The sequence below is a fragment of the Papaver somniferum genome, chromosome 11 (genome assembly GCF_003573695.1).
Source record: "Papaver somniferum cultivar HN1 chromosome 11, ASM357369v1, whole genome shotgun sequence".
Lineage (NCBI taxonomy): Eukaryota > Viridiplantae > Streptophyta > Magnoliopsida > Ranunculales > Papaveraceae > Papaver > Papaver somniferum.
This window is the reverse complement of record NC_039368.1, coordinates 56,427,656-56,453,473: the sequence shown is the minus strand read 5'-3', so window position 1 is coordinate 56,453,473 and position 25,818 is coordinate 56,427,656. Positions and strand designations below refer to the sequence as shown.

At 39.1% G+C, this 25,818-nt stretch overlaps 1 protein-coding gene and 1 pseudogene across 1 annotated transcript; both read right to left on the bottom strand.

Moving 5' to 3' along the window:
* Positions 1 to 1,336: 1,336 nt before the first annotated feature.
* Positions 1,337 to 23,639, bottom strand: LOC113324434 (annotated as a pseudogene).
* Positions 15,555 to 17,784, bottom strand: LOC113320747 (zinc finger BED domain-containing protein RICESLEEPER 2-like). Its single transcript, XM_026568638.1, has 4 exons — positions 17,441 to 17,784; positions 16,300 to 17,191; positions 15,736 to 16,182; positions 15,555 to 15,601 (listed from the first exon to the last, which is right to left on the bottom strand). The coding sequence occupies exons 1-3, from the start codon at positions 17,444 to 17,446 to the stop codon at positions 15,983 to 15,985; spliced, it is 1,098 nt and encodes a 365-aa protein (XP_026424423.1). The 5' UTR covers positions 17,447 to 17,784; the 3' UTR covers positions 15,555 to 15,601; positions 15,736 to 15,982.
* Positions 23,640 to 25,818: the final 2,179 nt, after the last annotated feature.

The following is a 25,818-nucleotide window of genomic DNA, read 5'->3' as shown; positions in this document are numbered from 1 at the left end:
CTCTGATCATGTATATGCGAAATTCTTCTTCCTTCTTTAATTGTTTCGCCCTTCTACAACGATCTTTTCGTTTCTTCGCACGACTTTCATAATTCTTTACATCCACTTCATTACAAAGTTTCGCATCTGCAACATCTCCTTTAATTTCTCCTATACCACTTGGAATTGGAAATTTTATGCACTGATGTAATGTTGACGCTACGGCTTTTATCGCATGCACCCACGGTCTTCCCAGCAACATATTATATGGTGACTTTATGTCAACCACACGTAGTGTCACTTATGTGACTATTTCTCCCAGTAAAATTCTCAGTACAATCTCTCCCTTTGGTTTTGTAATCGCTTTGTTGAATCCGTGTATGTTGTAAGTCGGATGCGCCATTTCTTCATCTTTATATCCCATTGCTTTGAATGTGCGATAAAATAAAATATCAACTGCGATGGTTGTATCTATCAATGTTTTATTAATCGCTCATTCTTCAGATTTTTTATCTACTTTACAAGGTTCTTTTCGTTCAGCCGTTAATGTAATCACCAATGGATCTATACGCTGCAGATTTTCTTCTGAAATTTCGTCTGCTATAAACGTTATCTCCGTTTTCTCCCATTCTTTTAACGGAGATTCTTTTTCTACCGTCTGCACCTTCTTTCCTTCATAATCTCGCTTATGGATTCTTCCCGTTATTCTTCTTTGAAAATCCGCATCGGAGATTAACTCTTTAGTTATGTAATTACACTGTAAATATCTTCCTCGTCCTTGTATCTTCCTTTCTAAATCTAACAGCTTAGATCTCGATTTCTAAATAAAATCACCACCAGGATTTATCATTCGTCCCTGTTTCTAGCGCCAAATGTAGTTGTAAGAAATCTCACAACCACACAAATATAAGAATCTACTAGTAATTAACCATCCTCAAAGTGAATCATCTTTTTATTTATTAAAATCATTAGAACAATTACAAGGTAATGGGAAATTCAGGTTTACTCTTTCTCACTTTTACAATCTTTCTCTCTCCTAATTTCTTGACCAAAGTCCCTCTAAAGAACCCCCTCTCTATAGACCAACTACTCTTTATATAGGATATTACATAATGAATGACAGCTAAGAGATCCTTTATTTTCGGAATTCTTGTGCGATATTATCGCACACGTACATTGGTTATTTTCGCAGACCTTATAAACTTCGCACAGTTCTTCACACTTTATTCATGATTAGGCTGACATCATTCAATTCGTCATCACATCTGATTGTGTGCGACAACCTTCGCACTCAACTAATTATCCTTTACTCGCATATTATATATGTGCGACATTCTATTCCTACACAGTAAGAACCTTAACCCATAGCGTTCTTGAAACCGTTACGCAATAGAGCTATGATGATTAATAACACAGCTTTATAACCTTGGTGCGATGGCGATACGAGGTTGATCATTCTTGAAACAGTTACGCGACATCCACTTAGGGCCATTGTCAACTCAAATTCATCTGGAAGCATCTGGAGTAGCTTTCTTACACCAGCCTCACCTTCAGCAGCCAATGAGAACACAACTGGTCCTCCAATCTGAAATCAAGATTAGTGAAGATGCCACCCATTTCATTTTACAATACTGAGAAAATCTGTTTATTTATTCACTTACGAATATGCCAGAGGCTCCTAGAGCTAATGCATCTGTTCCACGACGAACCCCAACATCAAGGAATACGGGGCACGACCTGAAAAATTGCCCACATCAAAAATGTTAAAAGAGACAATTTCACCAGAATTCGAGTTCAACTGTCTGACTACTTGTTTTTCTCACTCATGTTTATATTTTCAATTTACTTACTGTCCTGCATCATCATATCGAAGATTTTGTTTGTGTTTCTTTTAACATTTGAGAGCAGCAATAATTATGAATCCTTAGACGTACCTCCTCAAGACAACTGATGGTGGCCGGTGCATAGTCAGCTCCATGGTTGGACACGATGATACCTGCTGCTCCTGCTTGTATAGCTAACCTAGCTGTGTAATCACCACAAGAAATGTAAGTGGGTATATTGCCACTTGTAAACACATGAATTTGACGGCATGGGTGTGCCCGTAGTAAAGAGATGTTGTTGCATAGTAAAGCTCATTGTAAGAAAGTTGTCCACTTGAGGTGTACACGTAAGCCTACTTTTTCTATAAAAGTAGGTTGCCCAAGAGGAGAGAGGGTAGAGCTAATAGAATATCTTAGAAGAGAAAGAGTTTTCCATATAATTGTATTGTGTATTGGGATTAATCTCCACATTACCCTAAGATAATTTAAGGGTGTTCACATTTGACGACTTCACTGGGGACTAACCTTCAATACCAATATCGGACCCATCACTACCCGGAAAATATCTAGCCACTCATACCTTACCTCGGAAAATCTTCTATACCGACATCGGCTACTACCCTATGTCGTAAAATATGTCGACCCTCCTATTTCACCTTTATTCCCTACCTAAATACCCGAGACCTCCACTTAAAACAGCACAAACTGTATCCATCTCGTCTCCACCTTACCCCGAAAACATGACAAGCAGACATGAGTTAATCAATTCCGACATTAGTGTATCAACATCCAATCACCAAAATCCACACCCTCCATCAAAACAATCACCTCCACCGTCAGCCGAAGATCCGCTTTCTGCAAAAAATTGAAGTTGTAAAGGAAAGATGAAGCCTGCAGCAAGAAGGGTGATAGTAACCTCGGCTGATAGCAACCCCGGATAACAGAACATCAAAAAAAAAAAAAAACCCAAAACGCCTTCAACCAAGTAGCACCATCGTCACCATTTCCCCTCTTCTACTCATCATCGACAAACACGGGAATTCAATAACAACAAGCATACCCGAAGTCCCCATTCTTCTCTAACTTTCCACCACCACCAATAAACTTCATCTCCAGATCGGCAATTGTTGGCAACATCGGCATCCAGCAGTGAACCCCGGAAGCATAACTAGTTTTGAACCAAAGAAAATTGATGGGACGCCACTACTACTGGTACATCGTGACAAATGGAATACAAACCCTGAAGGATTGGTGGATATCGTTATCGACATCACAGCTACGGACATGATTATTAAAATGATTGGAAAGATAAGATTTTTCCCTTCCGTAGTAATTCAATTCTATTATAATACTCGTGTTGACGACTTGATAGTGGAGTAAAGTTCATAAAAAAATGAATAAGAAGACTTGTTGATAAATTACGGGAATCAAAATCAGCATATGTAGCTTTTGATCTGTTTTAAGTCTTCTATCCATTATTAAGAAGATTCACTGCACTATCTCTTTATCGTGACTGTAAAAATGGTAAGGCTTTAGTCTTCCAATTATCCAATGACGCCTGCAGGAGTCGAAAAAGAGGGAATGGAAAACATTACCAGGTTGCGCACCTTAGATGCTTGATAAATTGCCCGAATAAACAATTTCTCCTTGTTTACTGCCAAGAAGATGTATTGTTGCTGATAGGAAAGATGATGGGCGAGGCTGCATCGGGGCAGCAACAACAGTTCAAATCGGAGTATCAACCCCGGACGAAATGTCAAAGTTCAGTCTAAATCGGACCAGAGCAACATCGGAGCAAGAGTCAGCCAACCCGATATTGATCCAACAGAGTTCGGACTCATCCAATCTCGGACAAGGTGTATACTTCCATGTTCGACAGGACCCAACTATAGCACCTGTCCTAGATGGTCATTCCGAGGATGCTACTTCAGTTGTCATCCGAGGACACTACTATTTCGACCATCAAAAGCCGAAGTCATCAATATTACAGCCGAAGATGCAACTATGATAAAATATTATCCTACTTCTATTGATTGTTGCATATATAAGTATATAACATGTTATGCTAATCATATCTTTGATTAACAGAAGCTAAATGATTGATTCCTACATACTTAAATGATTATTGTTCGAAATTTGATACACTTTATGAACAGCAGGTGTACACTAGATGGTTCATCCATTGGGATCGGACAATCAACTCTCGTCGGCTCGAAGTCAAAAGGACGCTACCACCTCCGTTCATCCATCCCCGAAGTCGAGAGAAGTATCACTAAATACGAAGACTCAATCATCAACAATTATGATAAAGCTTCAATTCATGGCACCGGTAAAACCTCTGTTAATGAAGGAGGAATTGCGAGCTTCCAAGGAACAAAGTTTACATCGGATTAGAAGACATGGATAAGGCACAAAAGGAGGAGTTAAAACACAAGCTACTGATGAGAAAAGTTTGCTCTTACAAGACAAGAGAGCATGCCAAAAATTACAAGACACTCAAAACAGGTCCAACGTCTGGTCACTATTCATCGTCGGAAGAAGAACTACACACGATCATCTCGGACTCAGATACTCTTCTTTTATCTGGTCACCTTGAATCACTATCTCGGACCTAAAACTGGACGTCTCTGTTCAGCTACTCTGGTACCAAGTCACATCGGACCATAAGCATATCATGATTCAAATATAGTTAAGAGTCGCAGCAACATCGACCATTTCTCTGTTCATATCATGGTTGTGGGAGAATTAGTGGTTGAGTCTCATTAAAACACCTTGAATTCTCGAAACCTAATCTGCCAGGGAAGAACCAAACTTTCCCGACAATTCTTGAATTCAAATTATGAAGAAGGGTGGCCCCCTAACCAGAGTGGGGTGCCGATAGAAAATGGGTGTTGTTGATGAATTTGGGATACACATAGCCATGGGTGCTCCTTAGCCAAATCTGGGGTCCGTATAGGAAATGTCCTCCGGGGTGCCCGAGCAACTTTTCGAGCCGAATTTTCCAAAAATGTTTACTTCCCAAAAATACCTACAAATACAAAAAACAGCATAATAAGTACGAAATCGAGTACCAACAATACAAAAAATTGAGGACAATATAGACACATAAACGCGTGTCAAATACCCCCAAACTTATTATTTGCTAGTCCTCGAGCAAAACTAAGAAAATGACTACACTTAGCACGTGCAACGAGCCGTTAAACCGCTAGGTGGCCCTAGCGGCGGAGTGTTGTCTCCGGAGGGTTTATTAGAGGTGTACCCACAAAACCTTTACTCCAGACCCTAGCTATCTACGCGGAACCTTGGAAAGCACTAAAGAATCTCCTTGATTGGCATACAAACATTGACTATAGGAGGAAGTACCCTGATGCGAAATTCCAATTTTTGTACACGAGTTTGCACTCCAGCATACTAAAATTCATATATAAGTGACAGAGCTCTACTCAGATAGTTTCTCTACATCATAACCGGAGTCAACCAATCACATGGAAAGATTAAGAAGATGGATGTAGAGAAAAATGATGGTTTAAAATGAACGGTGTTTCCTATATCTGTCTGAAGGCCTCTGCCAAGATGAACCTATCCTAATGGACTGAGATACCGGTCTGACTAATATCAACACAACTGGCATATACAAGGGGAGCAGTGGTCGATAAACCTAACTTTAGGTCAACACAACTGGCATATACAAGGGCACCATGGGTCGACTTTATTGAATATATTCCGGTTGTTCTGATGGTCTGGTCTCAATTTTATTTTATTTTTGTATCTCAATCACTCTATTTCACCTAGCAATGGTAACAACTTGAATCGTGTGCCCCACCAATTCACTTAAGAAATAAAAACAGAAGGGATTAGGATTCAACGAGATATGGCGAAACTACAATTTTTTTTTTAATTCTAACACCTGAGCTATGTGCTTTTATGAATAGACTCTTTAGATGTTTCCATCTAATCAGATTGGTTCCTCAACTCCTACAACCAAGATGTTCCCATCCACTTAGATTGGTTAGTGCCAACCTTAATAAGCATAAATTTCTAGGCTCTGGAGTTTATTTATTGCAACTAAAAGCTAACAAAAAGTTTCTTCCCTACCCACAAAATTAAATCTAACATTGTCCTTAATGTTTCTGATGAAATAGCAATACCAAAAAGTAAAGTAACATGAGGAATCAGTAAAGAGAGAAGTCGGAAAGATAGTACCTGGGTGAAGAGAGAAATCAAAAACTAATATACAACATACAATCGCCTCGATGGTCAATCAAGGGTAAACAGGGTCCTCCAGAGGGACCTCCTCAACATCACCTGTAGGAAAGGGATCTACAAAGGGTTTCAATCTCTGACCGTTAACCTTCGAAGAACTACTACCATCCGGTGTCTCGATCTCAACAACTCCATGAGGAAAGACAGTGCGAACAATAAAAGGACCCGTCCACCGAGAACGTAACTTCCCAGGGAAAAGATGCAAGCGGGTATCATACAGAAGAACTTTTTGACCTGGAGAAAATGACTTCTTAAAATATTTTATCATGCACAAGTTTCATTTTGTTCTTATACTCCTTCGCACTATCGTAAGCATCTATACGAATCTCTTCCAACTCATTGAGCTGGAGTTTCCTATGGGCTCCTGCCTTGTCAAGTGAAAAATTTAGCTGCTTAACAGCCCAATAAGCTCTATGTTCTAACTCAACAGGTAAATGACATGCCTTTCCATACACAAGCGATAAGGCGACATTCCAATGGGGGTCTTAAACGCAGTACGGTAAGCCCATAAGGCATCAGTAAGCCTAGACGACCAGTCTTTCCGATTAGGATTAACTGTTTTCTCTAATATACGTTTTATCTCCCTAAAACCTCTACCTGACCACTAGTCTGTGGATGATACGGGGTAGCTACCTTATGTGTAATACCATATTTCTTCATCAAAAGCCTAAAAGGTCCATTACAAAAGTGCGACCCTCCATCACTAATTATAGCTCGCGGTGTACCAAAACGTGTAAGTATATTATTTTTCAAGAACTCAATCACAACCCTATGGTCATTGGTTTTACACGCAACCGCCTCAATCCACTTAGAGACATAGTCTACACGACAAGGATGTAAAGGTTACCAAAAGAATTAGGAAACGGACCCATAAAGTCAATACCCCACACATCAAAGACCTCAACAACTAAAATAGGGTTCAAGGGCATCATGTTCCTACGGGAAATGGTTCCTAATTTCTGGCAACGCTCACAAGTAACACAGTGACTATGGGAGTCTTTAAACAACGAAGGCCAATAGAATCCACACTGCAATATCTTAGCAGCAGTCTTCTTAGCACTAAAGTGACCCCCACAAGCATGATCATGACAAAAGGAAATAATACTGGACTGGTCACTCTCAGGTATACATCTCCTAATAATCTGGTCTGGACAATACTTAAACAAATAAGGATCATCCCAAAAGAAGTGCTTCACCTCGGCTAAAAACCTAGAACGATCTTGTTTACCCCAATGTTGGGGCATTCGACCAGTAACAAGATAATTCACTATATTCGCATACCAAGGTTGGGTAACAAAGAACAGTTGTTCATCAGGAAACTATCCCTACAGGAGGAGAATCATTAAGGGTATCAACAACTAGCCTAGACAAGTGGTCTGCTACTACATTTTCTGCACCTTTTTATCTCTAATGTCTAAGGAAAATTCTGCAACAAAGGATCCTAATCAATCTAGGTTTAGTATCCTTCTTGGAAGAAGATACTTCAAAGCAGCATGATCAATATATTATGACCTTAGAACCTAAGAGTAGGATCTAAACTTGTCTAAGGCAAACACATAGCTAATAGTTCCTTCTCCGTAGTGGTATAGTTCAACTGGGCATCATTCAGAGTTTTGCTAGCATAGTAAATCACATGAAGTAACTTATTTTCTCGCTGACCTAGCACAACACCAATAGCATAATCTGAAGCATCACACATGATCTCAAAGGGTAGGTTCCAGTTGGGTGCCTGGACTATGGGGGGTAGTGAGTAAATTCTTAAGCTTCTCAAAAGCCTCTAAACAAGCATCATCAAAGACAAACTTAACGTCTTTTGCAAGCAAATTGCAAAGAGGTCTAGAAATCAAGCTAAAATCCTTAATGAATCGACGATAAAAACCTGCATGCCCTAAGAATGACCTAATATCTCTTACGGTTTTTGGGACCTGTAAAGTTTTAATAAGGTCAACTTTGGCTCTATCTACCTCTATACCCTTCGAAGATACGATATGCCCTAGAACAATTCCTGAACGAACCATGAAGTGACATTTCTCCCAATTAAGCACTAAATTCTTTTCCTTACACCTAGTCAAAACTAATGACAAATGATGCAAGCACTCATCGAAAGACGAACCAAACACTGAAAAATCATCCATAAAGACCTCTAAGAACCGTTCTACCATGTCAGAAAATATGCTCACATACAACGCTGAAAGGTCGCAGGGGCATTACATAGCCCGAAAGGCATGCGTCTATACGCAAAGGTACCAAAGGGACAGGTAAAAGTGGTTTTCTCTTGGTCTTCTGGGGCAATAACAACCTGATTATAACCGCAGTATCCATCTAAAAAGCAATAATGGCTACGTCCAGCTAATCTCTCTAGCATTTGGTCGATGAAGGGAAGGGGAAAGTGGTCCTTCCTAGTGACCTTGTTCAATTTCCTATAGTCAATACAGACACGCCAACCCGTGGTCACCCGGGTTGGGATTAACTCATTGTTATCATTCTGGACTACAGTAATACCGGATTTCTTGGGAACAACCTGAACGGGGCTGACCCACTTACTGTCTGAAATGGGGTAGATAATGCCTGCATCTAACAGCTTAAGAACCTCGGTTCGAACTACTTCTTTCATATTAGGGTTCAGTCGACGTTGCATCTCCCTAGAAGGTTTGGTGTCACTCTCTAAATAGATATGATGCATACAATCAGTAGGACTTATACCCTTAATGTCTGCTATGGTCCACCCTAAAGCTTCCTTGTTATTCTGAAGGACGGTCACTAGCCTACTTTCCTGATCACTATCCAAGTCGGATGCTATAATCACAGGTAAAGTTTCAGATGGGCCTAAAAACACATACTTCAGGGAATCTGGTAATGGTTTAAGGTCCAACTTAGGATTTTCTAACGAAGGAACTAGGGTAGACTAGAAACGGGTAGAGGTTCGAACTTAGGTTTCCAGCCATTACTAGTGTCTATCAAAGGGGTTGAATCTAACAAAGCATTCACCTCATTAATCACATCGTCATCATCAAAATCAATCCCAAAGTGGGCTAGGCATTTCTCTAATGGATCTTCTAACAAAGTGTTTGGTAATGACTCCTCGACTAATGTTCCTATCATGTTCACCTCTTCTATGCTCGAGTCATCTAGTTCAGAGGGTAGCTTACTAATATTAAAAATGTTCAGCTCAATAGTCATATTACCAAAACAAATTCATAATACCATTTCGACAGTTAATGATCGCATTGGATGTAGCTAAAAACGGGCGACCTAAAATCACTGGTATTTGGTTCTCTGGGTCAGGGACAGGTTGGGTATCTAGGATAACAAAATCCACTGGATAAATAAACTTGTCGACCTCAATAAGAACGTCCTCGATCACACCACGAGGAATTTTAACGGACCTATCAGCTAACTGAAGTGTCATCTGGGTAGGTTTCATCTCACCAAGTCCTAGCTTAAGGTACACATGGTATGGAGTAAGTTCACACTGGCTCCTAAGTCAAGCAAAGCTTTCTCGACACGGTATTTACCTATTGTGCAAGAAATAGTAGGGGACCCTGGGTCTTTATACTTAGGAGTAGTGGTATTCTGAATAATAGAACTCACATGACTAGCTAGGAAGGCTTTCTTCTGGACACTAAGTTTTCGCTTTCGCGTACACATATCCTTAAGAAACTTGGCATAAGCGGGAATCTGCTTAATCGCATCTAACAATGGGAGGTTGATAGTAACCTGCTTAAAAACCTCCAATATATCATTAAAGTTGGACTCCCTCTTAGTTGGAACTAGCAGCTGGGGGAACGGGGCTCTGGGAACAAAGCCGGGCTCAGCATGACCCTCATTGGTCTCTTTGGAGACTCTATCAGTCTCCTCATTTTCTGGCTCAGAAGGGTGAACTACAACATGTTCACTATCAGGCATGGCAACCTTATTGTCAACTTTCTTTCCACTCCTAAGGGTTGATAGAATTCACATGATTGTACGATTTCTCTCCTTTAGGGTTAGGATCAGTTTGACTAGGGAACCTTCCATCTTCTCTTTCACTAAGAAACTTAGCTATTTGGCCGACTTGAAGTTCTAAGTTAGCAAGAGACTGGGAATTATTCTTAAAATTCTGCCTGGTTTCTTCTTGAAAACCATAGTGGTTCTTTGATAACATCTCATGGTTCTTTGCTAACATAGTAAGGGTTTCTTCTAAGGTGGAGATTTTTTCTCATTCTGAAACTGGGGTTGACCTGAAGAGTTCTTAGCATAACCAAAACCTGGGGGAGGCTGAGAATTACTAGACTGTCCTTGATTCTGACCCTTAGACCAAGAAAAATTAGGATGGTTTCTCCAACCAGGGTTGTAAGTCTCTGAGTATGGGTCAAACTTTGACGGTTCTCAAACCTAGCATTGTTATAGACACATGGGCTTGCTCTTCACTAACCTGACCTTCCCAAAACGAGTTATTGGGTTCTACTCCACAACTAGACACTTGAGAGGCTCTAAACCTATCATCAGGTTCAACAAGAGACCTATGTTTAGGATGATTCAATTCCAAAGCTTCTAACCTTCTAGACAAAGCAGCAAACTTAGCATCAGACCCGAAGCTTGTATCTACCACATTGGTGCTACTTCTATTGACCAAGAGTCTTTTGGGGGGTTCAACACAAGACTCCCACTGTTGGGATTTTTCAGCGACAACTCCTAAGAAGGTAAAAGCATCATCACACTTTTACTAGTGAACTCACCAGCGCACATAGACTCAACCATGGCTTTGGTTGAATAGTCTAAACCATCATAAATAATCTCTACGAGTTTCATCTTATCAAATCCATGGTGAGGACACTGGGATAGGAGATCATTGAATCTCTCTAAAAACCTATAAAGAGACTCTCCCTCTTGTTGCACACTAGCACTAATTTTCTGCCTAACAGACGCAGTTTTATGCTTAGGGTAGAATTTCATATAGAAAGCAGCAATAAGTTCCTGCCATGTTTCAATGGATTCAGATGGTAGGTTGTTCAGCCAGGTCTTGGCTTTATCTCTCAAGGAAAAGGGAAACATCTTAAGTTTTAAGACTTCATCAGTAAGGTCTTTTATTCTAATTGTCCCACAAATTTCCTCCAAGTCTCTAATATGAAAATAAGGGTTCTCATCATCTTTCCCTAAGAATATAGGGATCATCTGAAGAATACTAGGTTTTATCTCGAAATTAGCCGTAGTGGCTGGAAATTTAATACATGAAGCTCGGGTGGACCTAGTTGGGAACATGTAATCTTTCAAAGTTTTCATCGCTGGCACAGCTGAAGTACTAGGGGTATTTTCCTCACGAAGAGACAGATTCTCAAAACTGAAGTTTCCAAAAACAGGGATCTCAAAAGAAGAGTCTTCGAGCTCCCCGCTTCCATAAGAAGAACTATTAGGTTTTTCACTAATCAATCGACCTAGATTATCTCTTTTCCAAGCCCGTTTTCTAATGACCTCGGGCATACACTAGAAAAACAAAAGAAAAAGAAATAAATCCTAAAAGGAAGGGAAGTTCTATGCAAACACAAACAAGGCTGACTCCACCACAACAAACCTACTGATTTCTAGCAAACGAAAAGCATGATGGCTCCACTTAGATTGTTTCTAAACCAGCTTCCAATCCTTCGAAAGGGAATTCGTTACAATTTAAGCAAACCCCTCTGGAATCAATCCGAGTTAAAGTAAGTTGAATCGAGACGAGGGAAGCTCAGTGGAGCTTTGATACCCAAGGTCTCACCGGTGTTACAAGGCGGTGTATTCAACTCACAGAAACCATCATGAACTTTGAAGCATGCTTAAAAGAGTAACCAATATTTTTCGAATGACTTTCCTATTAAGCTCCTTACCCTATAGGTCTCGTTCTAGTCAAATTTTAGGCTTAGGTACGCGTTTGGTTTCGTTTTCCTAAGGCGGGCAAGAAGGGAACGGTGATGAAATCCGAACCCTTATCTTGTATGGTCAGTCCTTGCCCTTTACTAGGAAATTAAAGCAGTCGTTTTCAATTCCTCAGCATATATGCAAACGAAGGAATACGGTAACTCGCTGACAGGGGATTCGCGAGTGTTTCGACAAACTTACCTCCCGTACAAGACGGGGGATGAACCGTTGTAGTCGACTCGGGCCACGACTCCTATGTCATGTACGAACCCGAGGGGCCGAGGCGATATCGTAATCGTCGTCCTTCTCTGCAAACAATTGATATTTAAACTACCCTTCCGTAGGGTTTTAAAAAAAAAAGTCCCAAAGTCCAAAAATATAGTGCAAAAGAAAAAAAATCTAAAAAAATAAAAAAATTTTGTCTCTCTCTCTCTTTTTTTTATTATTTTTTTCGCTCTTTTCGCTTTGTCTTTAACTCCAAATCTTTAAGTATTCACCAAAAGCTTTGGCAAAATTTTCTTTCGCTTCAAATTCCAGAATCTGTAGTAAAAAGACAAAAACCCAAAAACGTAAAGTAGAACAAACAAATAAAAAAAACCTAAAAAAAAAAAAAATCTAAAAACTCTAGCCTAAAGACAAATCCGCATCGGCGACGCCAAAAATTGATGTGATTTCAAGTTGTTGTAGTAGTAATAATAGGTTCGTTGAGACTTGTGAAAGCAAAAGATTTTAGACTTATAAAACTTGAAAATAGAAAACTTATTGCAAAATTGATTTCAAGATATTAAAAATAACCAAGACATTGATTCCACTATCACACATGAATAAGTTATGGTAAATAATCCAAAACTCTAATTATCTTCTAAGTCCATTATTTCTTAATTCACAAATAATCAGGCATATTCTCAAAGATTAATTTTATTCCCTAAGCATAGATTATCTAAACAAAGTATAACCTATCAAATTAAATATCAAGTGAGTGAATTATAAATTATAAATTAGAGAAAATAAAATAGTTACCAATTATTCATGCGTGAATAGCTTCCTCATTTCCTTGGTTGTGGGAGAATTAGCTCATCATCATGTTGGAAACACACTCAAAATTCATAGCCATTGCTCAAAGGGTGTTTACAAAGATGAAATGGAGAAAAACTATTAAAAACCGGGTTTGTAACAGTTATAAGTGTTACAAACCGAACTGTTACAGGGAACGATATGACCCAACTGTCATTGTTACTGTAGCACAACAAATGTCTCTGTGGGTCTATGTTCTTCATGTTCTTCAGCTTATGCAGCAGCAGAAAAGATTTCTCTGCAGCTCTGATTTACGCACTGTTCTTCTCCAAACTCTCTGTAACCCTTCTATGACCTCAGAACAGTCTTTATATACTCAACATGCCTAAGAATCACTGTAATAACTCCAGGATAATTCTCAATAACTCTGCCAGACACGGGAAAATATTCTTTCCCTTTTATGCTCCTGCACGCGTTATCATCTGCAAATTCTCCTTATTTATCTCTGTCAAGACTCAAATGGTTGTTAAAATCTTCCTAGCATGCGCAAAACTCTCTCCAACTCATGCAAATCCCGTGATTATCTCAACTGCACACGTACTCCCTTGTTTTCTTCCCAACGATTATCCAGCCCAAGTAAACTCATTTGAAGACCCATACCAGCATTGTTTGGGAATATGATGTTCATCCCAATCGAAATCAGTGGTTGAGTCTCATTAAAACGCCTTGAATTATCGAAACCTAATCTGCCGGGGAAGAACCAAACTTTCCCGCCAGTTATTGAATTCAAATGATGAAGAAGGGTGGCCCCCTAACCAGAGTGGGGGTGCCGATAGAAAATGGGTGATGTGGATGAATTTGGGATACACATAGCCACGGGTGCTCCTTAGCCAAATCTGGGGTCCGTATAGCAAATGTCCTCCGGGTGCCCCAGCAACTTTTCGAGCCGAATTTTCCAAAAATGTTTATTTCCCAAAAATACCTACAAATACAAAAAGCACCATAATAAATACGAAATCGAGTACCAACAATACAAAAAATTGAGGACAATATAGACACATAAATGCGTCTATCAACTAGCGTCAAGAGATGTCACTTACAAAGTGTACACAGCCGACAACACTCATTGTCGATGACACTCAAGATAGGGACGAAGTGAAGATTACCGAGGAAGGGATCACCATCAACTACTCATAAGGACAGCAATCACTAGACCTTTACCAATCATTACCGAGGACCAACACCAAAGAATCATGGTAATCATGGTGAATCATTACCGAGGACCAACACCGAAAAAATTAAACATCAATTTGGAAGATAAATTTCATTTTTCCTCAACCCTTTCATTCTCAGCGCCTTCAGCCTCAAGAGCAATGACAACCATCATCACTACTATCCTGCCCACCATCAAACTATCATCCCGCTATCATCTGAGGGTACTACCACTATTTTTCATAAGCAACCTCATCTTGTTCTCCTCTCTGCCCTCAACACCCAAAGCAATTAAACATTGAAAGAACTTCATACCTGTTTCGGTATTAGCTTCTCCGAAGACATGAGAACTATGGATGAGCAAACCCGAAGCCAACGATGAACGTATGACTAAAGGTCCGAAGGCGAAGAGAAAAGCTCAACTCGTGAAGACTTAACACTAGGGATTTCAGAAAACTTAAACTCGAAAGACTTATGTGGCTAAATGATCAAAGTTAAACTCGAAAGAATGTTTACAACACTCTCCTACTAAAATATTCCTTGTCTTCTGAATACAACAATGCTACTTCCGATGACACGAGTCATTCTTATTCCTTGTTTTCTGAATAAAACAATGCTACTTCTGATGACACGAGTCATTCTTATTCCTTGTTTTCTGAATAAAACAATGCTACTTACGATGACACGAGTCATTCTTATTCCTTGTTTTTTGAATAAAATAATGTTATTTCCGATGACACGAGTCATTCTTATTCCTCGTTTTCTGAATAAAACAATGTTATTTCTGATGACATGAGTCATTCTTAACTTCGGTTAAATTCGAGAAGGATTGAAACTTGATTAGACACACCAAGGTAGAGCTCATACAAAAGATGTATACAACATTGGTTTTGAGTTAGATCTAAAAAAGTGCCACGCCTTGAGGCTGTAATACGAAAAAGACCTAAGCCTAATGTCGTGCGCTAAGACCAAATTCATAAAATGACATCAGGCCTGCACACGGTTCGGTGCAGTTATAGCTAAAACCGTTCACCTAACTGTGTTCGGTGCGGTTATCACAATTAAAACTGCAGCCGAACTTTTTAGTATTCGGTTCAGTTTTTAACCGCACCGATACTATTCGGTTACGGTTCGGTTCGGTTCGGTTTTCACCTATACCCTGCACCTGTACATAAATACATTCTGAATTTCTGAATTTCTAATAAACTGATACTACATTCCATACTTAAGTCTTGACAAGATAACCATAGTCTACAGATTAAAAACAGAGTTGAAGTTCACAAACAAGTTGACCAAAGTCTTAAGTCTAAAGCCAATAAAAGAAAAAGAGTCATCCATTTGATTTTCATTTCTCAAGTAGCAGACCAGTAAAAGATTACAGTCCATCCATCTCTCAAGCCAATCATCCCCTTAATCTTCATCCTTTCCCAAAATGTCTGCAAAAAGAATGCAAAGAAGAAATATTCAAATATATTCAATGAAGTCTAATGATAAAAGGTATAAAAACTAACAGATAAAAGAAGATAACATTCATTCAAATTTCAAGTCAAAAGAGAAGAGATTCTATTACCATCTTCAATGTTGAAATTGTCATCTGGTACATAGTCACATAGAAAATCAAGAGAGATAGGTTTCTGCAACCAGCTTTGCGTACAGAGAAGTGCTTCAACTGTCCTGACAGATAGCGAGCTTCTCCATGGGGTAAGAATGCGTTTTCTGGTATTGAATGCAGATTCTGATGCAACAGAAGACACTGGTATTGCCAAAATATCCTTCTCCATAAGTGATAGCACCTTGTACTTGGTACTATTAGCCTGCTACCATGCCAGAATATCAAACTCCCTGGTAGATGCTTCACAGTCATCAAGCAAATACCTTTCAAGTTCTGACTTTGGATGAGTACTATGAACATTCATTCTTCGCCTTTTCTTCCTTGATTCAAGCATATCCTCAATGTTCTCTTCTTGCACAGAAACAACCATGTCATCAACACCAGCAGCAGCTGTTGACCCAGTACCTAAGACATCAGAACAATCAATAGTAAGTAATGATGATGACAATCTTTATGATAAAAAGCAGATAAGCAATATTAAGTAATGAACTAATTATGATCAATAGTAAGTAATGATTTCACCTTCCTCTGCATTGTCATTTGAATACATGCTGGTGTACTCATCATAAAGTCTTCCCATATCTTGTTTCACAGCCTTCAAAACAGTTGTAACCCTGAAATCATCTTGCTCATACAAACATTCCAGATCAAATTTCAAACCAGATTCTTTCTCCCGAGGATCAAGCAACTTAGCAAAATACATAACAGAGTTCATATCTTCATAATCCCCCCAATATGCGTTATACTTCCGAAACATTATTTCTGCCATCCTAGAAATATGAGGATCTCGGTTTCCTGTAGTTCTAAGACGAACCAACTGTTCATGGATCAATGCCAACTGCCATAGAAATTCATGTGAAGTAACCTGAACTGAAGCCGAGAACTTAACAGTAACATCAAAGAAGATTTTTAAACACTTAACAAGACACCTAGCATATGACCAGTCTGCAGCATAGGGAGCATGATGACGGGGCTTGTTCTTTTTCTTAATATTCTTCTTTCTAGATACATCTCCCTCACATTCAGATTCACTAGATGAACTAAGATAATAATCTTCATTATCAATTACAACAGTATCATCATCGGTATTAGGTAAAGCTTCACTTTCAGATTCTTTGAAAATATACTTAGAACGAAAGCTCTTGTCCTCCCTTTCTAACCTCTTAAATACCTTTTTATATGGAATGGCAGCTTCAAGCATCAGATACGTAGCATTCCACCTGGTCTTCACATCAAGGAAAACCATCTTCTTACAATCAATCTTCTCGAGAGCAGCACATTCTTTGAATTTGGCCAACCTAGAGGGAGAACCGGTAACAAACTTGATAACTGATCTGATCCTTCCAACTGACTTGTGATACAACAACACAACATCTTTGACAACAAGCGCAAGAACATGCGCAGCACACCTTACCTGATAAGAATGGAACAAGGAAATATCATCAAAAAATCAGTAACAAGCACAAAGAAATATCATAAAGCATGTCATTTCATGTACCTTGATCAACCTACACTAAAATGTAACTTAAACAACCTGCTATCAACCTACTAGAATCAGATTTCATATTGAGTCAGTTTCAAGTTTCATATTGAATATATATGCTATCAACCTACTAGAAGTATAGAATAAACATAGCAATAGAGCTAAAAAAAGTAATTATACCTGCATGTATTGAGCTCTCACTACTTCTCATGTCCAATTGATGACACTGGTTTGAAGATACTCAATTGCGACAGTATTTGCACTGACATTGTCCAAAGTCACACCAAAAAGATCTTCTAGACCCCAATCCAGCAAACATTTCTCAAGCATTTTCCCAATCTCCTCTCCAGTATGACCCTTGATCAAGCAAAACAGGATGATCCTCTTTTGAAGTTTCCAATGGATATCAATAAAATGCACTTTCACACACATATAATTGAAGTTGTTTGGAGAGGTCCATGTATCAGTTGTAAGAGAGACTCTTTGTTTACTTTCCTTGAAGTATTTCTTCAACTTCTCTTTCTCATCTTTGTACATAATTAAAAGATTTCTGTAAATGGTCATCCTGCTTGGCACCTTGAATCTAGGTTCAAGCTGTTCACTATATCTTCTAAACCCTTCTCCTTCTACAATTCTAAATGGCAGTTCATCTATGACGACAAACTCAGTCAATCTTCTTCTACACATATCCTTGTCATAACTTACAGCAACCAGCTGTGATGACTGTCCAGGCCTTGGTGGTGGAAACACCAAACTCTTTTGTCCCTTGAGCTTCTTGTTGGGATTCTCTGGACATGTGCCTAAATGTGTCTTCATGCTGGAAGTTCCATTTCCTCTACTATGTGCTTGCAATTTCTTGTGACAATGCTTACACTGTGCTTTTTCTTCGCTGATCCTTGTAAAGTCATTCCAAACTTTTGATTTAGTTTTCCCCTTCTTCTTCGGTACAACTTCAGGTGCAGGGTCCTGTGTAGCCTGCTGTGTAGCTTGTGTTTCTTGAGTAGCATCAACTTGAGGTGTTATAGATAGTGTCACATCAGTAGAACCAGCTGCAGTGGATGGAAAGGGAGATGCATTTGCCATCTTGCAGCTTGATAATGAAGCTGAACTTGATCCAATCATTGCCCTGCCAAAGGTAAACAAGTTAGTTCTTACTTCTTAATACAAGCACACATATTTCTTAAAACAATCAAGTTAGTTCTGATTCTGAACTTGATAATGAAACTGCACTTCATGTGAGTGACATTGCCTGCCATCTAACTCAATTTTAATTAAAAGCAAACAACAAAAGTTGGAAATGGCTAGCACCTACAAAGTTATTAATACAACAAAATTTGAAAAAATAATTTGGATATGATTTTCATCACATCAAACATGATAAATCTCCACCAAAATCCAAACTATTCATTCAATTTCAGGCACATACCATTAATATCTCAATTACACAAGCAAAATCCAAACTGCTCTTTCAATTTCAGAGTAAACCTGACTAATTCAACACCATTAAAACCCTTTTTCACACAGTCACAGATCATAAATCACTTCATTAATCAACAAACCTTTTTCAAAACATTTTACATCAACAAACCCTAAGTTCAAAACCAGAACAAGTCAAAATGAAGATTGAACTAGTTAGTAGTTACCTGTAATCAGACTCCCTCCTTAAGAAATCTTTCGGACTCCTTCCTTGAGTTCCTCCCCTTAACTCAACCAAAACCTAAAATAAAAAACCCATGACTGTAATTAGAAAAATAAGATTTGACAAAAGAAATTGATTGATAAACACAAAACAACAAGCAAACGATTTCGATAAAAGAAACCCTAAGTCCTAACAGAAGAATAATTAAAAAAAAAACCCTAGAAATTGAAAAGAAACAAATCAATCGAAACCCATGACCTATTTACTTACTAGATAGAGCCATAGAGGTGGTGGTGCTCTTGATGGAGGTGGTGGTGGTCTGCTGTCTACTGGTGGTGGAGGCGACTGAGGTGATTCAGGTGAAGGCTGAAGAGAAAATGAAGAGGGAGAGGAAGAGAAACGAAGAAGAGAAAATGACGAAGAGATTAGGGTTGCAAAATATATATGGTGGAGGCTTTAATCTAGACGGCTAGCAGGATAAAAACTAATCGACGGTCCCTACTAATCGGTTGTTCGGTGCGGTTAGTGTGCGGTTATGGGTGGAACCGTTCACCGAACCGTAGATCTAACGGTTATTAAAATGAAAACCGTGACCCACCGTTGGATCATCGGTTCGGTGCGGGTTCGGTGCGGTTAGTGTGCAGCCCTAGATACGACTTAAATTCAAGACAAGTGCAGAGCCTTGAAGATGCAATTTAAAACAAAAGGGACCCCAGTCCAATACCATACAACGATACCACAATAATTACGACTTCAAGTCTGAGAAGGATGTGAGCTTCAAGGCTAAAGCCTGCAATCAAAAAATATCTGAATCCAGAAACAAACATCCGAAGTTAAACTCGAAAACGATGTAGTTCATCAAGCTCGTATGAAAACAAGTGAAACATATCTCAAAGCAAAAGACTAAGCTCTAAAGCTACAAACTACAATTCACCCAACTACTTGTGGGTTTCGAGATCCCGTAAATGTGAGAATTACACAAATCTAAAAGGCCTTGAGGCCATTATAATCGGAACGCGCCGCATGGAAGATCTATCATAACAAGATCAATACAAAAACACTCAACTACAAGAGAGTCTCAACGAAAATACGATACAAATTATAAGAATCTAAGACACTCCGTTCATTTCCAACAAAAGGGGTGAGAGCAGTTCCAAAGAAGAAACAAAAGATAAAAGGAGGAAACAAGGAAGTAAACGATAAAGAACAAGACAAGAGAAATACCACCGCCCTTGTTGTTTTCCTCACGACTCTCACATACGAGACTGGATCAGATTATAAGAAGAGACAAAGCATATGACTGTTTGCCAAGACTGGCAAGCCTTTGACAAACAACCAAGAGGCTGATGATGTAACTACCCAAAAGTGACAAGGAAGAAGAAGTATGAGTGGGGGATTCGGCTAATGTAGGATTGACGATACCGGCACCACAACTATTTGCAAGACTCCACAGAGAAGATCCCGACAAAACCAAACCAGCTCCATGAGTTATAATAAAGGAAGACAAACTATAGTATCTCCACTCGGATCCCCGACAACACTTTTCTATTAATCAAGAACAAAACAATTTATTGGCCAAGTATGCAAAGAAAATGAGTTGTCGAGATCCGGAAAAGCAGAAGGCAAGAGATCTCAGCACGAGTAAAGCCGGAATCATCATCAAAACGAAACCACATCACGAGGTGAAAACTGGATGGAAGTGACCTCGAACCAAGCAGTAGGACCAAAGTCAAAGAAACCAAGCGAGAATGAATATCCGCTGAAGAAGAGTCCACGCTATGAGGATCTTTTCTAAAAACAGAGTCAATAACAGTAAGGGGCTTCGGAAAAGTGCATCTCGAAAAGATGAAGGGGAATTCATAAGAGAAAACCATGAAGGTGATAACACATCATTGCAAAAAGGTAATAGGGGCTCCGAGAGCAATCAAGACTCAAAGAGAAGTGAACTTCAACAAAGTAATTGTATATGGACTTGTCGCGTTGTATTCTTTTTCCTTCGTCGATGTTTTGTCCCATTAAATTTTTCTTGACAAGATTTTAATGAGGCAACATAAGCAAGTCCAATTGTGCCACGAGTCTCCTCAAAGGCTTGCTCCGACCATTATACATCCAAATCCGAAGTCACGATCAACAGGGGGTCCGAGAAGGCAAGAAGATATGTCGAGACAACGACTCATAGACGCATTCCGAATATAGGCGATGACTGTCTGCCAAGTCTACAAGCCTTGACAAAACAGTCAGAGGGCTAATGTAAACACATGAATTTGACAGCATGTGTGTCCCCGTAGTAAAGAGATGTTGTTGTATAGTAAAGCTCATTGTAAGGAGGTTGTCCACTTGAGGTGTACATGTAAGCCAACTTTACATATAAAATGAGGTTGCCCAAAATGAGAGAGGGTAGAGCTAATAAAATATCTTAGAAGAGAGAGATAGAGTTCTCCAGATAATTATATTGTGTATTGGGATTAGTCTCCACATTACCCTAAGATAATTTAAGGGTGTTTACACCACTCAACGAGCCAACATACAGAAACCATAATGAACAAATTAAATTACAGATCCAACATGTCTTACTATCCTCAGCAGTAACAACACCCTTCACTAGAATTGGCATCTTCGTAATTGTCGGAAGCCATTGCACATCCTGTTTCAAACTCAACAAGTGTTCAGTGTTTATCTTTTTACAATGTCAAGCAAGATATCTTCCATATATATATATTCTTTTAAGAGCAGCCAAGTCATCTATGTAAGCAACAAAGTGTACGATATACCTCCAGCTTAGAGTTGGATCAATTTGACCAGCAACGTATGATGCAAGTCCAGAGTCACTTGTCTACATAAGATTAGCAAGCAGATTGAAGATCAAAATAATCATCATATTCAAGATTAAATAATCCCGTATTCACCTTTTCCATCTGTCCAAGGTCCAATCCCTCGAAGTTCTTCAAAGTCAAAAATGGTGTGTGGGAGCAATTTTAGATACAAGAGGATGTCAGATAGCTGTCCCATAATAATATTGTACAAACCACAACTAAGAGATTCCATGGCTTTATTTTCTCATGTGAAGTTTGTATACGACCAAACTTGTAAGACATCTTCACTCTCACAACTTTTGATGCAAACCTGTTCTTAATGTCCAAGTCTTGGGGTGTCAACAGTGAGAGCAATTGCCTTGAAGCCAGCTCTCTTCTAACCAATTGCCCAACAACTTTTCTGTCCCTGCACAACAAGTGGAATAATCATAATATAAACCACAGCCACAGTGTGGTTTTCAGAACTGAAGACTTGATATTAACTAGGAGTATTTCTTGTGCTTACATAGAGTTGGAAAAAACGAATCCCTGGTCCTGTTGAAGCAACTTCGGGAGTAGCCCATGATGATAATGTCTGGACAAACAATTTTGTGGTGAATGCATATGTAAACAATTTGAGGAAAAAAATATCAAAGTTTGGTTTGGTTAAGAAGGAGAGAAAGAGAAGGAGAAAGTGAGAAAATTCTAATTCTTGATTCAATGGAGGATGAGGAGGGTCATCATTCATCTAAAAAATCTAGGAAAATACATATCAACTACAACAATGATCCATAAATGGCTGATTTCTTAGATTATGAGAATGATTTTACACCCACTCAAACTCAAGCTCAAACTCAAACACAAACTCAAGATGATGATTTTTATGAGCCAAATCCTGATGATGAAGACATTGATGAGGAACCCAATGCTTCTAATACACAGGTACACTTATATCCTATACTTAATCTCACTTTTATAGCTCTCAATTATCAAAAGTTAGGTTTTTTGAATCATGGTTCGGCGAAACAGGTTGAGGTTCGACTCACATCTATGAGCCGAATCTACCAATTGATGAACGGTTCGGCTTACTGAATCTGTTTACTGCATGCGCCGAACCTATAATTTCCAATTCCAACCCTTTTGCTAGACACTAGTTCGGCTTATATGAAAGTTTCATAGTAAGCCGAACAACATCCTGAATAGCCCGGAATAGAATCATTACTAATTCGGCTTACATATCCAATATCGTATGTGCCGAACATAATTTTTTAATTTCTGGGTTGAAATATTGTTACTGGTTCGGCACATATGGAGAATATCGTATCAGCCTAAACCTCTTATGTTCAAGGTTCGGCACATAATATGATTATCGTCTGAGCCGAACATGAATTTGTAAATTTTTGGGTTAAAATATTGTTCGTGGTTCGGCACATATTGAGGATATCGTATAAGCCGAAACCTCTTATGTTCAAGGTTCGGCACATAATATGATTACCGTCTGAGCCGAACATGAATTTGTTAATTTTTGGGTTAAAATATTGTTCGTGGTTCGGCACATATTGAGGATATCGTATAAGCCGAAACCTGTAAATGTTTATAGTTCGGCACATAATGTGATTATCGAATGCGCCGAACCTTTTTATTATATTCCCTTTCTAGTGTTTAACCTTGTGATATTCTTTGTAGATCGTGCTTGGACCCATGGAAAATCAACCTGATCCAGTAGACATAATTCACGAGGATACCAAGGATCACTAAAACATGAAATTGAGGAACATCAACCTGATCGTGCTTGAGGAACACCAATAATGATTCTTAAGGCTCGGCTTATAACTCAAATTATAGAAAAAGCCGAACCTGAAGGACAAATGATTCGGCGCGTAACTAACATTAGAGGATAAGCCGAAATTAAGAAAAAGTGTACCATAAAAGTGTACTTAACTAACATTAGAGAACTTAACCTGGAGGACAAAGTTCAGCACCTAAAAGCAAAGGTGTTTGCAACACCATAAAAGTGTACTTCAAACTTAAAGAAAAAGTGTACCATAAAAGTGTACCATAAAAGTGTACATAAAAGGGCATTTAACCACGACCCCTCTTCTTAGTTGCACGACCACCTCTTCTTCCACCTTGGTCTTCATCTTCCGACGCATCATTACCTGGTTGGACGGTAGCACCACCTTCGCTTGTACCTTCACCAACTTGTCGAGACCTCTTAGTGGTAGGCATTTGTTCGGGTTCCTCGGGTCCTTGTCCTTTGTTGATGATTACATCCCACTTGTTGATGAGGTATTTTTGTTCTTCCACGGTCATTGGTGTTTTGCAACCAAGTTTGGCCTTCATTTTTTTCAACATCTCCCTACCCGCGGGAACCTATTTTTTCATTTGTCAACAACTTATAACCATGAGGTTGAAGACATTTTTACCATAACTAATATATGAAAATAGTATAAAGTGAAGTCATTCTTACCATAGTCTTGAAAGCCTTGACTACATCTTCGGAAGTAGACTTGTTGGTGATCTTGATTGGTTTCGCCTTCCCCTTATCAGCTATCTTTTGCCTTTTCTTATTGATAATGAAGGGATGAGAAATTTGGTTATACCAATCCATATAGCCCGGATCCTCTTCACATGGATCATCAAGTAAAGGTGTTAACTTGGACGCATCTAATGTGTGATTGTCTAAATTATTCCAAAACTCAACAGTGGGATCAGGATCATACTTTTGTTCCCAAGATGAAGTGGTGCTTTTAGTTCCCTTACCACTCTTTGGTAACAACCTGAATTTCTCGTCAAACAAAGGAACCTTTTGGACGCATCCTAATTGACGGAGTACTCGCCTAGTATCGTATATAACATAACCACCGGGATACCACAATGGCACATGATACATACCTACCGGCATATCCTCATCTTCAACAACTTCATCTTCTTCATCTTCCTTCTCATATGGTTGAAAAGTGACATCATCAACACCAAGACGGTCTAACGTCTCTCTCAAACTTGCCACCAACTTCTTTTTGTTCCTTTTCTTGGAGTCTTCGTACGCGTACCGTGCTGTAGTTGGCTCAGTATCAACATAATCGACATCTTTCTCAAATACTTTGGCCAAGTTCAAAATTGGAAAATGGTCATATATCCACACCTACATCCAAAGAACCACATTAAAAAATCAAAGGAATTGAATTGATAGAAACAAGTTTTACTTGGAAACATCAAAGTAAGAATAAAGTTTGCAAACTCAGAGAACTGTTCGGCTTATATGGATCAAGTATTATAAGCCGAACCAAGTAAGTAAAAACTTCGGCTTAAAAGATTTTATGGTTATAAGCCGAACCATACTCTGAACTCCCAAAAGTTACCTGGAGCAAAGTGAAGTTCCCTCCGATGTTTGTACTTGTCAACCTAGACGCGGTGGCAAGTTGGTCCAGCAGGTAAGCGAGCGTAGCCGTTCCCCAAGCAAACTTGTTACAAGTTTCAATATTCTTTACCAATTGGAGATAATTAGCATTTACCTTGTTTCCGGTAGTGTCAGGAAAGATGTCTCTACCAAGAGTATAAAGCAAGTAGGCAGTTCCGGTTTGCTTCACTTTGACGGGATCCATTATCAACAAACCTTGTGTGACTCTTTCCTTTGTGTTCTCAAACTCCTTTTTCAAGTTAGTCAACTTGATCTTCTTATTATTCTTATTTCTGCCACCTGGTATGCAAACGGTATCGACATCTTTAACTGATCGACAAAACTCCAACTCAGTTTTCTGTGAACCCCAACCAAGGCATTCCAGGTACAAATTGTATAGCATAAAAACCAGCATCCACACTTACACCCCTTGCTTTAAGGCCTGTAATCTTACTAGCCTCATCAGGAGTGATTGCCATCTCTCCAAAAGGTAATTGAAATGTGTAAGTTTCTGGACAAAAGCGCTCGGTAAATGCAGAGGCCGACACACTATCATATTCCTTATGTCCATAATTGATGATAGGCCATAAAGCACTGCGTTGTACGTAAGCAATCACCTCAGGAACCTCTTCATCAAGACTCCATTCTGCTGCCCTCTGGTGTCTCAATACTCGGACTGCACGGTTGTGATCAGGAGTCTCATAAATTTTCTTCGCCCAAGAATCGG

Excerpts from the sequence above, each read along its gene's own strand:
- LOC113320747 (XM_026568638.1), bottom strand. Across the intron at positions 16,183-16,299 it reads AAATGACAATGCAGAGGAAG|GTACTGGGTCAACAGCTGCT; the intron begins GTGAAATCATTA and ends CTGATGTCTTAG.